The 14644-nt window shown below is 49.1% G+C and overlaps 1 protein-coding gene across 1 annotated transcript; it reads right to left on the reverse strand.

Moving 5' to 3' along the window:
* Positions 1-1528: 1528 nt before the first annotated feature.
* Positions 1529-13590, reverse strand: LOC129711446 (chymotrypsin-like elastase family member 2A). The gene is made up of 8 exons (XM_055659062.1): positions 13407-13590; positions 12241-12329; positions 10150-10247; positions 7941-8069; positions 6839-6975; positions 6104-6249; positions 4800-4949; positions 1529-1639 (listed from the first exon to the last, which is right to left on the reverse strand). The coding sequence occupies exons 1-8, from the start codon at positions 13573-13575 to the stop codon at positions 1622-1624; spliced, it is 936 nt and encodes a 311-aa protein (XP_055515037.1). The 5' UTR covers positions 13576-13590; the 3' UTR covers positions 1529-1621.
* Positions 13591-14644: the final 1054 nt, after the last annotated feature.

The raw sequence follows: 14644 nt of genomic DNA on the forward strand, positions 1-14644 counted from the left end.
CGGCACTCGTGAGTAAGGCAAACAGCGCCTTTAGCCACCTCAGGCAATTGAGGAAATTCAGAGTGTCTCCGAGGATCCTCCAACCTTCTACGCAGTGGCGGTCAAAAGCATCTTGTCCGGGACACATACCATCTGGTTTGGGAGTGCTGAAAGTGACAAGAAGGCTCTGCAGACTTTTGTGCGTTCAGACAAACAATGCAACTATGGGAACTTCACTCGCCCCCCATGCATAACTACACACATTCTTTTACTCCAGAGCAAATAAAATCATGGAAGACCCCTTCCACCCCTGCAACGGACTGTTCCAGCTGCTACGGGCGTTTAAAGTCCTCCGTGGCCATGGGAAGAAACGGAGAGGTTCTCAGGAGTCTCCGTTCCCACCGCATTCGGACTGTTTGCCCTATCTCACCAGCGACTAACTCTACTGTCCGTTTTTTCCTTCCATTATTTCTCCCATGTAAAAGAATATGTGGAGTTGCACCTCCTGTTGTTTATAATTTTCCTGCAGTTTTGTTGTTTGTTTTTGCACAAAAGTCCGCGGACATTGCCACTTTCATTTCACTGCACATCCGTAGTAGGGTGAACTGTTTTAAATATCTTGGGACTTGACTTCTTGTCCTTGAGCAGAGCAATTCCCAACACCAGCATGGTGAGTATGGCAAGACAAGATGCCTTTACCACCGCCGCTGGCAATTGAGGAAATTCTGGAGGATCCTCGGAGACACTCTGAATTTCCTCAATTGCCTGAGGTGGTAAAGGCGCTGCCTTGCCTTACTCACGAGTGCTGAGGCTTGTGATGCCCATGTCATATCCTCGGAGCAGACCAGATGAGGTTGGAAGCGTCTGTGTGAACCTGAATGCCTTATTACCCTAATATGAATGAATGAATAAGTGTGTTGGCCAAGTATTCACATACAAGGAATTTGCCTTGGTGCTCCGCCCACAACATGACATATAGTGACAGCTACGAATGAAATAAAACATTAAACACTAATAATAAAACATTATTGATTAAATATGTGAATTAAATTAAATAATTCAGGCCAGGACAGGTAAGAGTTTGTGTGGAGTAACAAATATACTGGGTTCAATAATGTCAGGAGGCTTCCAAAAAACGGGTTGAAGGACATGGCCATTATTAGTAGAATTAGGCCATTCGGCCCATCAAGTCTATTCTGCCATTCAATCATGGCTGATCTATCTCTCCCTCCTCACCCCTAATGGATAGGTGACGTTTCAGGTCAGGACCCTTCCTCAGACTCCAACCTAAAACATCAGCTATCCATATTCTCCAGAGATGCTGCCCGTCTCGCTGAGTTACTCCAGCAATTGTGTCCATCTTTGGTGTAAACCAGCATCTGCAGTTCCTTTCTACACCATAAAAATAGCCATTGACTTGGCCGTTGGTGATACAAACACAGTACAATGTTCCTGGAATATCGATTGCTCCCATTCACAGCCACCCTGTGGAGCTCATGTAGATCAGTACAATGGGCTATACAGGGAGACCACTGGCAAATAACTAGAACACACAGCTGGACACATTTTTAAAAACACATTTATTTTTTTAATCCTGATTTGCAGGTGTTTGGAATCTTTAGAAACTCTGCGTCGGATCTCCTTAATTGTTCATCATTTTCTGCAAAGTAAAAGAATTACTGTTAAACCCCTTTCTCACGGAGCTGACTTGTCGCAAGAGTTAACCAGAGTTGAACATCGTGGGAACCTCTTGCGATAACCGTACGGCATTCGTGGACCACCGTGGACCACCGTGGCGCTAACGGCAGGTACTCGTGTAACTTGGTGACTCGAGAGAAAATTCAAACAAGCTTGAATTTCTCCAAGAGTGACTTGTACACTTGTGGTTGAACATTGCAACATTATATGCACGTAGTGGCCAGTGCGATATCCGTACTGACCCTTGCGTTTACCGTGGGAACTCCTGCGAACGGTGAGCCCAGAAGCTGGACAGAGGGGACAGAAGGTGAGTAAAAATTGTCTTCTGTGGGATTGAATTTAAAAAATAAAGATTTGCATCCGCATATGGACATCAACTTATTCGTGAGTTATGTTAATAACATTCAAGAAAATAACTATAATCTTTAAAAGAGACTTTACTGAAAGGTCCCGCATTTTTATGGTCCGTGAGAAATTTTTCACATGTACTTCTTTGAGAGATAGATGCTGCTTGGCCCGCTGAGTTACTCCAGCATTTTGTGTCTAACTTGCTGATTCAGACAGTTTTTGATTTACTCTGAAACACACGTTGGAAATTTAAACTTGGGCGCAACTAACATCGTCTTACTACCGTGGGAACTCTTTAACTCAGCGGGAAGGCAGCAGTTAATTGTTGCTCCCTTCAGTTTCCCAGGGGGTCGGGACGGGACTGGAGTTGGGAGGGAAAGGTGGGGGAGTCGAGGGAGAGGAGGGGGAGACAGATGGGGGTGTCTTCATTTACTGGCGGTGGGTGTCACTGAAACAGGCAGGTAAGATTTCACATCCACCTTGTATGTGCCTCTCTCTCTCTCTCCGTCCCTCCCTCTCACACAGGCTGAGAGACTCTGCCTCTGTGAGTGTACGTCTCTTTCTCCCCCTCTCCCACACACAGTAAGACCGAGTAACTGTGCTCAGTCCATCTGTGTCTCCCACATACACAGTAAAACTTTGCTTTGTGTGTGTATATACGTCTCCCCTCATTTCTCTCTCCCCCCCATCATTTGTGCCACGTGATGATTTAATTACACTTGACAGTTTACAATGTTCATTCAAGATTTAACGGGAAAGCTCGGGAGACGGACAAGTCACTCGCACAAATAACAGAAATGCCGAGTACCGTGGGAACTCTTTGTCTACCCTCCTGTTATATCGTGTGATATCGTGCTAGACCACAACCACTTCACTATGGTTACATCTTGCGTCAATAGATTTATATATTTATAGAATAGATTTATTCATGTAAATTGTCCCTAGTGTGTGTGGGATAATGTTAGTGTGCGGGGAGCACTGGCTCACAGACTATGGTATGGCAAGGGCCTCTTTCTATGCTCGTACTCTAAAGGCACTGCAGAGGGTGTGTGGAAAGATTGCCCAGATGCATCACAAATCGAAGATAGACCTCCCAAAAAGTCTGTCAGCGGGACAGGCGCATCTCTGGTAGAGAAGGAATGGCTCAGTTTCGCCAAGGACTTCTCACTGCTCCGTTTCAACCATGAAGAAGGTTTCGACCCTCCGTACTTCTCTCCGGGAGGCTGCTACCCGGTGAGTTCTCCGCTTTTTGTGCCTACCAGCAAATAGAGGGTTTGATTCTGACTTGGGGGCTGGATGCTGGATCGAACATCTCCAATGTACCTCGGTGGTCCATAACCACTACCAGCCCCCCCCCCCCCCCCCCCCCCCCCCCCCCCCCCCCCCCCCACACTTATTTCCTTAAGCAGACTTTATTATCTTGAGCGACTGCTATATCCGCTCTTCAAGGGAGATGCTAAATGCATTTCGTTGTCTCTGTACTGTACACTGACAATGACAATTAAAATTGAATCTGAATCTGAATCTGAATCTAGACCACGACCACTTCACTATGGTTACATCTTGCGTCAATAGATTTATATATTTATAGAATAGATTTATTCATGTAAATTGTCCCTAGTGTGTGTGGGATAATGTTAGTGTGCGGGGAGCACTGGCTAGTGCAGACTCTGTGGGCCGAAGGGCCTCTTTCTATGCTGTATCTCTAAACTAAACTAAACTGGGTGTGTAGGAAAGAACGGCAGATGCTGGTTTAAATCGAAGATAGACACAAAAAGCTGGAGTAACTCAGTGGGACAGGCAGCATCTCTGTAGAGAAGGAATGGGTGACGTTTCGGGTCAAGACCCTTCTACAGACTGATCTGTTTCAGTCTGAAGAAGGGTCTCGACCCGAAACGTTACTTCTTTCCAGAGATGCTGCCTGACCCGCTGAGTTACTCCAGCTATTTGTGCCTACCGTAAACTAAATAGGGGTTTGATTCTGACTTGGGGTGCTGGATGCTGGATCGAACATCTCCAATGTAGTACAGTGGTCCATAACACACTAGCAGCAGGAACTAGAGAGTGGTCCTGAGCTCCAATCTTCCTCACGGGAGACCCTTGGAGTTTCCTTAAGCAGACTTTACTTATCTTGAGCTGACTGTTATCCCTTATCATGTATCTGTACACTGTGAATGGCTCGATTGTAATCATGTATTGTCTTTCTGCTGACTGGTTAGCACGCAACAACAGCTTTTCACTGTACCTCGGTACACGTGACAAACCAAATGAAACTAAGTCCAACTACAGGAGCATTACCAGACCCAGTGTTGATACTGAACCACCGAAGGAAGCAGGCTTTATGCAGGGGTTTAAATGATAGATCCCCAAAACCTGAGCCTATGGGAGCTGGAGATTCAGCCATCAGGAGTGAAATAAAGGAAAGTAGGGATGACAGGAGAGTTGGAGAAAGCAGAGCCACAAAGGAACTGCAGGAGCTGGAATCTGGAGCAAAACACAAAGTACTGGAGGAACCCCAGCCTGACACAAAATGCTGGAGTAACTCAGCGGGTCAGGTAGCTTCTGTGGAGAGAAGGAAAGGATGACCCAACGGGTCTGAAGAAGGGTCTGGGCCTGAAACTTAACCCGTTCCTTCTCTCCAGAGATGCTGCCTGTCCCGCTGAGTGACTCCAGCACCTTGTGCCCATCTACAGCTGTTCACTGTACAGGTGACAATAGTCTACACTGCAACTCCAGCCACCACTCTAGAGAGGGGCGTCTCTGCGCTCGGGTACCTCAGTGATCCAGTCGTTGTAGGCAGACACACGTGTGAAGACGGTCGGTTTGTTCTTGTGGCTGCAACGAGATGACCCGAAGCTGACCACACCATGCACCTCCCACATCCCATCAGCATTGCGGCAGTTCAGAGGCCCACCAGAATCCCCCTGGTTTTAACCAAAAATTATTCAGTTAATTAATTACAATGATACGAAATAATTCATGAACAAAATCCACCACCTTCCCCCCTCCCCCCCCGCGGTGCCCAGCGGTCCCGGAACTCCCCCAGGGTGACCAGCGGTCCCGGAACTCCCCCGCGGTGACCAGCGGTCCCGGAACTCCCCGCGGTGCCAGCGGTGCCGGAACTCCCCCGTGGACAGGGCGTAGTCCCTCTGGGCGCGGACGTAACTCCGGACAAGGGGCGGGCAGCCGGCTCGGGCAGAATCCTCCACCGCCTGGAGCCGTGACTAGCGGATGGCCAGCTTGGCCAGGCCCAGGAGCAACCCCAACCAGGACATCCTCGGCCCCACCCTCTCCCCTACGCACAGGGTGGCCAAAGATGAGGATGGTGGGTGTGAAGATCAAGGAGCAACCCCTTTAGATATTGGAACAGTGGCTGCAGACTCACACACTCCATATACACGTGGTACACAGACTCTTCAATGGAATCAAGGGATATGAGGAGAAAGCAGGAACGGGGAACTGATTGTGGATGATCAGCCATGATCATATTGAATGGAGGTGCTGGCTCGAAGGGCCGAATGGCCTCTACTCCTGCACCTGTTGTATATGTTTCTATGTTTCATCCAGCCCACAATATTGACAGACGGCTGGCGATCTGTGAACCGGGATAGTAACGGGTTGCACGGGACTCGTCAATGCAGTACCCTCCCCCCTGGTCCACTATGTAGAGGGGGGAGGGTACTGCAGCCCCAGAGACCCCCAGTCCCAGAGACCCCCAGCCCCAGAGACCCCCAGAGACCCCCATCCCCAGAGACCCCCAGTCCCAGAGACCCCCAGACACCCCCAGCCCCAGAGACCCCCAGGGACCCCCCAGAGACCCCCATCCCCAGAGACCCCCATCCCCCAGAGACCCCCAGAGACCCCATCCCCAGAGACCCCAGAGACCCCCATCCCCAGAGACCCCCAGAGACCCCAGGGACCCCCAGAGACCCCCCCCCAGAGACCCCCAGCCCCAGGGACCCCCATCCCCAGAGACCCCCAGCCTGGGGTGGGTGGGGACCACAAACACAGACCAGCCACTGCGGTGGATCGGGCGGGGAGACCACTGTAGACCGGGGGAATCCGCTGGTGAACTCACGTTACATCCGGAGACAAGACCGTCGCCACCGGCACAAACCATGGATTCCTTCACCATCATCCACCACCAGCTGGGCTGGGAGCACGTGGCGTGGTCCACCGCGGGCAACAGCGCCTGCTGTAGGATGTTGGACACCGTACCTCCCGCTGCAAGGCAACAAAACCAGTCAGTCACATCCACCCTTCCCCCTTGCTCTGCCCATTGCATTGGGCACGGTGGCTCAGCGGTAGAGTTGCTGCCTCACAGCGCCAGAGACCCGGGTTCCATTCTGACCACGGGTGCTGTCTGTATGGAGTTTATACATTCACCCCGTGACCAGTGTGGGTTTCCTTCAGGAGCTCTGGTTTCCTCCCACACTCCAAGGCCATACAGATTTGTAGGTTCATTGGCTCAGTATAAATGTAAATTGTCACACTTGCTCGGGTTAAACTCCAAATCGTGCAATAGTTATAACCGTTTTATAATCCCGGGCAAACACTGCTACGGGGTGAAGGCAGGAGAATGGGCATGAGAGGGAGAGATGGGTCAGACATAATTGAATGGTGAGTAGATTTGATGGGCCGAATGGCCTAATTCTTCTCCAATTACTTATGAACTAATGGCTCTAACAAACCTGCATTGCCTAGACATGCCGATACATTTGGATCAAGGAGTTTAGTTTGGATACTTGTGTTGAGAAACATTGTTATTCATTGTGTAGATATGATCCACTTTTCATGCATCTGATGGACTCACCCTTCAGCAGTCCCCAGCCAGTGATATAACAACTGTAATTATTGGGTAGCAGAGTACCAGGAGCAGGTATACATCCCACATTCACTTTGTCGTTCAGGACCACCGGTTCAGCCAATTTGACCAGGGCGATATCATAACTGGCAAAAGAATGACAAATATTTCAGCGCTGACATTTACCTCCCTGAACGCGTTTTATTTTCGACGGCTACAACGCGGAAACAGGCCGTCCGGTTCAACGAGTCCACGCCGGTCCTACCAGCGATCATACGCACACTAGCACCAGCCCACACCCCGGGGACAATATTTACAATTTTTACCCAAGCCAATTAACCCACAAACCTGCACGTCTTTGGAGTGTGAGAGGAAACCGGAGCACCCGGGGAAAACCCACGCAGTGACAGGGAGAACGTGCAAACTCCGTACAGACAGCACCTGTAGTCAGTATCGAAACTGGATCTCTGGCGCAGCGAGGCAGCAACTCTACCGCTGCACCACCATGCCACCCTAAATCTCACCGTTCAACACCAGGCCACCCCTTCAGGTCTAGACTTCTGCACTACATATCTGCACACTGATGTGGCTGTCGAATTTGTAACGTGTGTGTAACGTGTGTGTAACGTGTGTGTGACGTGCGTGTGACGTGCGTGTTACTCAGTGTAACGTGTAACGTGTGTGTAACGTGTGTGTAACGTGTGTGTAACGTGTGTGTAACGTGTGTGTAACGTGTGTGTGACGTGCGTGTTACACAGTGTGTAACGTGTGTGTGACGTGCGTGTTACACAGTGTGTAACGTGTGTGTGACGTGTGTGTAACGTGTGTGTGACGTGTCTGCTCCAACTGTACTGTGGAGCACACATCTACAGGCATCTATTTGCAGTGATTATTTTATAACTCGATGCAATAGAATATTTAAAGCAGTGAGACAGGCCAATTGGCCCAAGGTGTCCACACCAGTGTTTATCCCAGCAGGAACCTTCTCCCACCTCCTCTTCTTGCCCCCACCATGTTACCCCCCTCCTCGCTGGTTCCCCTTCAACATGCCGCCCCTCCACCTCCATCGCTGGCTCCGCGGACAGCTGACCGCTCCCCATTGGTCACTCACCCATTGGCGGCAAAGATCATGCTGAACTTCTCATGAGGGATGAGCTTCTCAACTGGAGCGTAGACCGTCCCGGCTTCATCCTCCGACAGGACCTGCTTGCCCAGGCCCACCCGGTACGTGTACTTGTTGCTGCAGGTAGACAAGAATGTTACACACACGTCACACACACGTTACACACACGTCACACACATGTCACACACATGTCACACACACGTCACACACACGTTACATAGAGTAACACACACGTCACACACACGTCACACACACGTCACACACACGTTGCACACACGTTACACACACGTTACACAGAGTAACACACACGTCACACACGCGTTACACACACGTTACACACATTACACACACGTTACACACATGTTACACAGAGTAACACACACGTCACACACACGTTACACACACGTTACACAAACGTAACACGCATGTCACACACACGTTACACCGTTACACACATGTTACACAGAGTAACACACACGTCACACACACGTTACACACACGTTACACACATCACACACATGTCACACACACGTCACACACACATTACATACACGTTACACTGAGTAACACACACGTCACACACACGTTACACACACGTTACACTGAGTAACACACACGTCACACACACGTTACACACACGTTACACACACACACGTCACACACACGTTACACACACGTTACACACATGTTACACACGGCATTACACATTTACACAGTGGTACACAACTAGAACCCCCTCCCGGGGCTCGGAGTGGGGACTGAGATGGTGGGGAGAACATTCTTTCATCGGAGGCACTGATGATGAGGAATTCCTTGAGCATCCATACAATGAAAGACTGCTCTATCATTGGCCTTGATATTGGAGGCACTGGTCATATCTGGCACTTGAACGGCATTTTCATAAGTTTTAGGAACAGAATTAAGCCATTCGGCCCATCAAATCTACTCCGCCATTCAATCATGGCTGATCTATCTCTCCCTCCTAACCCCATTCTCCTGCTTTCTCCCCGTAACCTCAGACAAGAATCAAGAATCAAGCATGACAACAATTTATGATCTCAGCTGTTCCAAACTGTTCTAATTGAAAACTGAACGTGTCGGAAAGAATTGCAGATGCTGGTTTAAATTGAAGATAGACACAAAATGCTGGAGTAACTCAGCGGGACAGGCAGACTGATGAAGGGTCTCGACCCGAAACGTCACCCATTCCTTCTCTCCAGCGTTGCTGCCTGTCCCGCTGAGTTACTCCAGCATTTTGTGTCGAGTGCAAACTGAGTCTGTCCTCATCTCAGCCACAAAGTGGCCACAGACGGCTAGATGGGTCACTGCAGACCAACTGCATAGTGCACCTTGTTCTCAGTGTGGGTGAACGCTGCACTAACCAGCTAATAACACAAACTTGCAGGAAACACATCCTCATGTACAAGTACAAGTCAAGTCAAGTCAAGTTTATTTCTCACATATCACATTTTTATAGAACTAACTACCATGGATCTTCAGCAGCTTAAAATAAACACTAGATAATCACAATCTACTGGAGTAACTCTGTGGGGCAGGCAACATATCTGGAGAGAAGGAATAGGTGATGGTTTGGGTCAGAACCCTTCTTCAGACTGACACCTATATCTTTTCACATTGGTTCAATTGAAGAAGGGTCTCGACCAAAATGTCACCTATCCATGTTCTCCACAGATGCTGCCTGACCCGCTGAGTTACTCCAGCACTCTGTGAAACGTCACCTATCCATGTTCTCCACAGATGCTGCCTGACCCGCTGACTTATGGTGCAGCAGCATCTATGGAGCTAAGGGAATAGGCAACGTTTCGGGCCGAAATCCTTCTGGAAATAGGCAACGTTTCGGGCCAAAATCCTTCTGGAAATAGGCAAAGTTTCGGGCCAAAATCCTTCTGGAAATAGGCAACGTTTCGGGCCGAAACCCTTATGGGTTTCGGCCCAAAACGTTGCCTATTTCCTTAGCTCCACAGATGCTGCCTGACCCGCTGAGTTACTCCAGCACTCTGTGAAACGTCACCTATCCATGTTCTCCACAGATGCTGCCTGACCCGCTGAGTTACTCCAGCACTCTGTGTCTATCTTCAACTAACTGTAGGATCAGTAGAGCAGGGCAGATCTGGCCAGGAGCAGCCCACCAACGTTGATCTTGAAAGCTAACGGGCAAATTCGGTGAGACACGTACTTGATGCAATGTGCAGCGGTCATGACCCATCTGGGGTCAATGAGTGACCCCCCACACGTGTGGCCCCAACGACCTTCTCGAGAAATCTGGAGGGAGATCTGCAAGAAATTCCAATGTCCTTCTTCAAAAAATGTTTCATAAGAAAAAAACATCCTCATGTACATGTACAAGTCAAGTCAAGTGTATTTGTCACATACACATACGAGATGTGCAGTGAAATGAAAGTGGCAATGCTCGCGGACTTTTGTGCAAAAAACAAACAACAAAACAACCAAACAAATTATAAACACAATCACAACACACATATTCTTTTACATAATAAATAATGGAAGGAAAAACGTTCAGTAGAGTTAGTCCCTGGTGAGATACGCGTTTACAGTCCGAATTGCCTCTGGGAAGAAACTCCTTCTCAACCTCTCCGTTCTCACCGCATGGCAACGGAGGCGTTTGCCTGACCGTAGCAGCTGGAACAGTCCGTTGTAGGGGTGGAAGGGGTCTCCTATGATTTTATTTGCTCTGGAGTTGCATCTCCTGTTGTATTGTTCCTGCAGGGGGGTGAGTGAAGTTCCCATAGTGCGTTCGGCCAAACGCACTACTCTCTGCAGAGCCTTCTTGTCCTTGGAAGAGCAATTCCCAAACCAGATGGTAATATTCCCGGACAAGATGCTTTCCACCGCCGCTGCGTAGAAGCACTGGAGGATCCTCGGAGACACTCTGAATTTCCTCAATTGCCTGAGGTGGTAAAGGCGCTGCCTTTCTGTCACTTCAGGTAGCCCTGGCATTCCCTCTCTCTCTATCCCTCCTCCACCAAGTCACACCAGCTGCTCGTTTTCACCCAACAAACAGCTGACAATGGCCTATTTCCTTTATCATTGCTGGATAGCCACCGTGTGGTCACAGGAGTGGAAGGCAACCTCATCTCCTTTACATCTCTTCACCAGATAAAAGCTAGCCAGGGTCTGAGCTCCCCAGAGGAGCGTGGATGGGTGAAGCTCAACAGACTTGGTACTGGAGTTGGGCGTTTCAATGCCAGCGTGTGGAGATGGGGGCTCCCCTCCCTCCAGAGCCCAGCCTGTGAATGTGGAGCAGAACAACAGGCAGCCAACCATGTCATCTCTGTGTGCCCGCTCTACAACCCACCACATGGAGCTGTGTCAGGGCCTGGCAGACATTGACATCAACAGAGGCAACAACCTGGCTGCTCAACACCCGGTTTGACATCTAACTATTCCTTTGGTTTATGTTTCATTCACAAGAAGAAGAAGACTTGTTTGCATAACTTTCATTCAATATTCTGTATCTCTCCACATCATCGTCTATATCTCTTGCTTCCCTTATCCCTAACCAGTGTGAAGAAGGGTCTCGACCAGAAACGCCACCCATTCCTTCTCTCCAGAGATGCTGCCTGTCCCGCTGAGTTACTCCAGCATTTTGTGTCTACCTTCATGTACATGGTTTTCCAAAGAGAACCTCCCCAGTCTGTATGGGGAACTTTGCCAGTGGCTGCAGCTCAGAGCGAACGTTATCATTGGTACACATCCTCCATCAGTGACCACCGACCACAGATCAGGAACGGGATCTCCGGCCGATTGTTGCCGGCTGGCATTGCGTCTTGGTGAGACTTGGCCGGGAACAGCGACTCTTAACGTGGATATAGTTTAGAGATCAGCGCAGAAACAGGCCCTTCGGCCCACCGAGTCTGTGCTGCCCAGCGATCCCCACACACTTACACTATCCTACCCACACTAGGGACAATTTCCAATTTTACCAAAGCCAATTAACCTACAAACCCGTACGTCTGTGGAGTGTGGGAGGAAACTGGAGATCCCAGAGAAAACCCCACGCGGGTGATGGGGAGAACGTGCAAACTCCGTACAGACAGCACCCGTAGTCGGGATCTACCCTGGTCTCTGACGCTGTGAGGCAGCAGTTACACCCGCTGCCCACAACCACCGTGCCCATCAATCTGAAACAGGGCGTCCACAGACCTCGTGCTTGCAGCAAATGAGATGATAAAACTCAACAGTTCCAACACATTGAACTACCAGAGACTTTCAACACCGATGCGGTTTGGTTTGTGTGTTGACGTACCTGCCATGGCCAACTGTGGGGTCTTGCATCCACACCACCGACCACCCTGGAGAGGATGGGTTGGTACGTAGGAGTACCACAACCGTACACTGCAACAGATGCCATTGTGTCAGCTTCAAGGCCTTGTCTTTGCAATGTAGCCTCGACTCTCCACCCAAACCCACCCCTGCCCGACACATACAGAGGCCCAATCATCCAACCCCTACTGTAACCTGGCTGAATTAGAACAAGACCTCCAATAAACTAACAAAATGTGTGGGCAGGAACTGCAGAATCTGGTTTACACTGAAGATAGACACAGAGTGCTGGAGTAACTCAGTGGGTCAGGCAGCATCTGTGGAGGAAAAGAAATAGGTGCCGTTGCAGATTGGGAGCTTTCTTCAGACGTCTGAAGAAGGGGTTTGATTCATAACGCCAGCTATCCTTTATATCCAGAGATGTTGCCTGACCCGCTGAGTTACTCCAAGTCAGGGGATGTGGGGAGAAGGCAGGAACGGGGTACTGATTGGGGATGATCAGCCATGATCACATTGAATGGCGGTGCTGGCTCGAAGGGCCGAATGGCCTACTCCTGCACCTATTGTCTATTATCTATTGTTTATTGGATCAATTCCCCTCATGGTTTTATCCACCTCGAATAGATCACCCCTTAATCTGAAGAAGGGTCCCGACCCGAAACGTCGCCTATTTCCTTCGCTCCATAGATGCTGCCTCACCCGCTGAGTTTCTCCAGCATTTTTGTCTACCCCTTAGCCTTGTGTGCTCCCTAGACTGCCCACCCTCTCTCTAGTCCTCTCTCTAGCCCCTCGAGTCCCGACAACATCCTCCTAAATCTTCTCAGCACACTCTCCACCAATTACACCTTTCCTTCCGTTTTCAGTGATGTTTCAGATTTACAACCAATTCTTGAAAGCGTTTCCCAATTTTATAGATTACAAAGATGTTTCCTCTCTCTGTTCATCATTCCTTTGCTTTTATCTCTTGGACTTCTGCTTGAAGCTGGGGAACTGGAAGTCCCCCCTGCTATTAAGTGGCTCCAATGATCAGTGTGGGATGCAAGGGTGATCTTTGACCCATAATAATGACTTTAAGGAACACTGCCGATGACCCTTCGAACCACAACTAAGGTGGGAGCTAAATGTACTGTAGTTGCCACGAGGACTCACCAGTTGTAACGAGCAGTGCAACCAGGGCAAAACGCATCATGTTTGCAAGGTGCTGGGCCTCCACACACACCTGGTGATGGATATTTATACCTGAATAATCATTGACCTTCAGGTAGAAGTGACACGATCTTAATTGTGGGAAAAACAACATGTAGTTTAATAACAACATGAAGATTAATAACTCTCAATCGATCAGTCAAAATGTCTTCTGTATCTTAAACAAGCATGAAAACAAACAAGTCCTGACCCCCTCCTCTCACCTCAGGGAAAAATAACTAAGTATAGATCAGCAAATGGGAATTGGAAAATGAGGGGGGGGGGGGGGGGGGGGGGGGGGGGGGGGGGGGGGGGAGATGAACTTTTGGGAATCCTGCACCAGCACTCCCAAGATGCTTTGCACCTCCGATTTCTGGATTTTCTCCCCATTTAGAGAATAGTCTAGGCCTTTATTCCCATGACCCCACACTTTGCTACACTATATTCCATCTGCCACTTCTCTGCCCACTCTCCCAACCTGTCCAAGTCTTCCTGTGGAGTCCCTGCTTTCTCTACACTATCTGCCCCTCCACCTATTGTCATATCACCCGCAAACTTGGCCACAAAGCCATCAATCCCCTCGTCCATCCATGGCTGATGTATCTCTCCCTCTCAACCCCATTCTCCTGCCTGCCTTCTCCCCGTAACCCCGTGTGTCTGCAATGCCCAAGAACTGATATGGAGCAAAGCGAAGGTTTGTGATTAGTTTGATTGGTTTGTTTTGAACCATTTATCTGTAGTTGGCACCTACTGATTATAGTTTGAGCCGCTCGCTGCTATAATCAGTCAGATTACCAGTTTGCTGCTTATTAAATGAAACGAGAACAACACTGCAACAACTGTAGTAATGACCCCCCTTTCCCCTCTCATTTTAAATGAGGTCATTGCTTCAATAATGATCTTTTGATCAACACATCGATGACCCAGAGAGAATGCGGGGAATGGAATCAAGGAATAAAAAGTTCATCCAGATCTCCACATTAATAACAAAATATAATGTCGTCTGATTCTTAAACTGCACAATGAGAATCCAATTAGAGACCTTCAAATCGCACACGGCCACAACAGGTAATAGATATGGTTTAGAAATTCAAAGCATGCATTCCAACCTGTTTGCATTCACACAGTTTGTGTACAGGGTTTGTGCGGATTGTGGGAAGATGTGCTGAGAATGCACATGGTCCCTCCCCGTCAAGGTCCTG

The sequence above is a fragment of the Leucoraja erinacea genome, chromosome 30 (assembly GCF_028641065.1).
Source record: "Leucoraja erinacea ecotype New England chromosome 30, Leri_hhj_1, whole genome shotgun sequence".
Lineage (NCBI taxonomy): Eukaryota > Metazoa > Chordata > Chondrichthyes > Rajiformes > Rajidae > Leucoraja > Leucoraja erinaceus.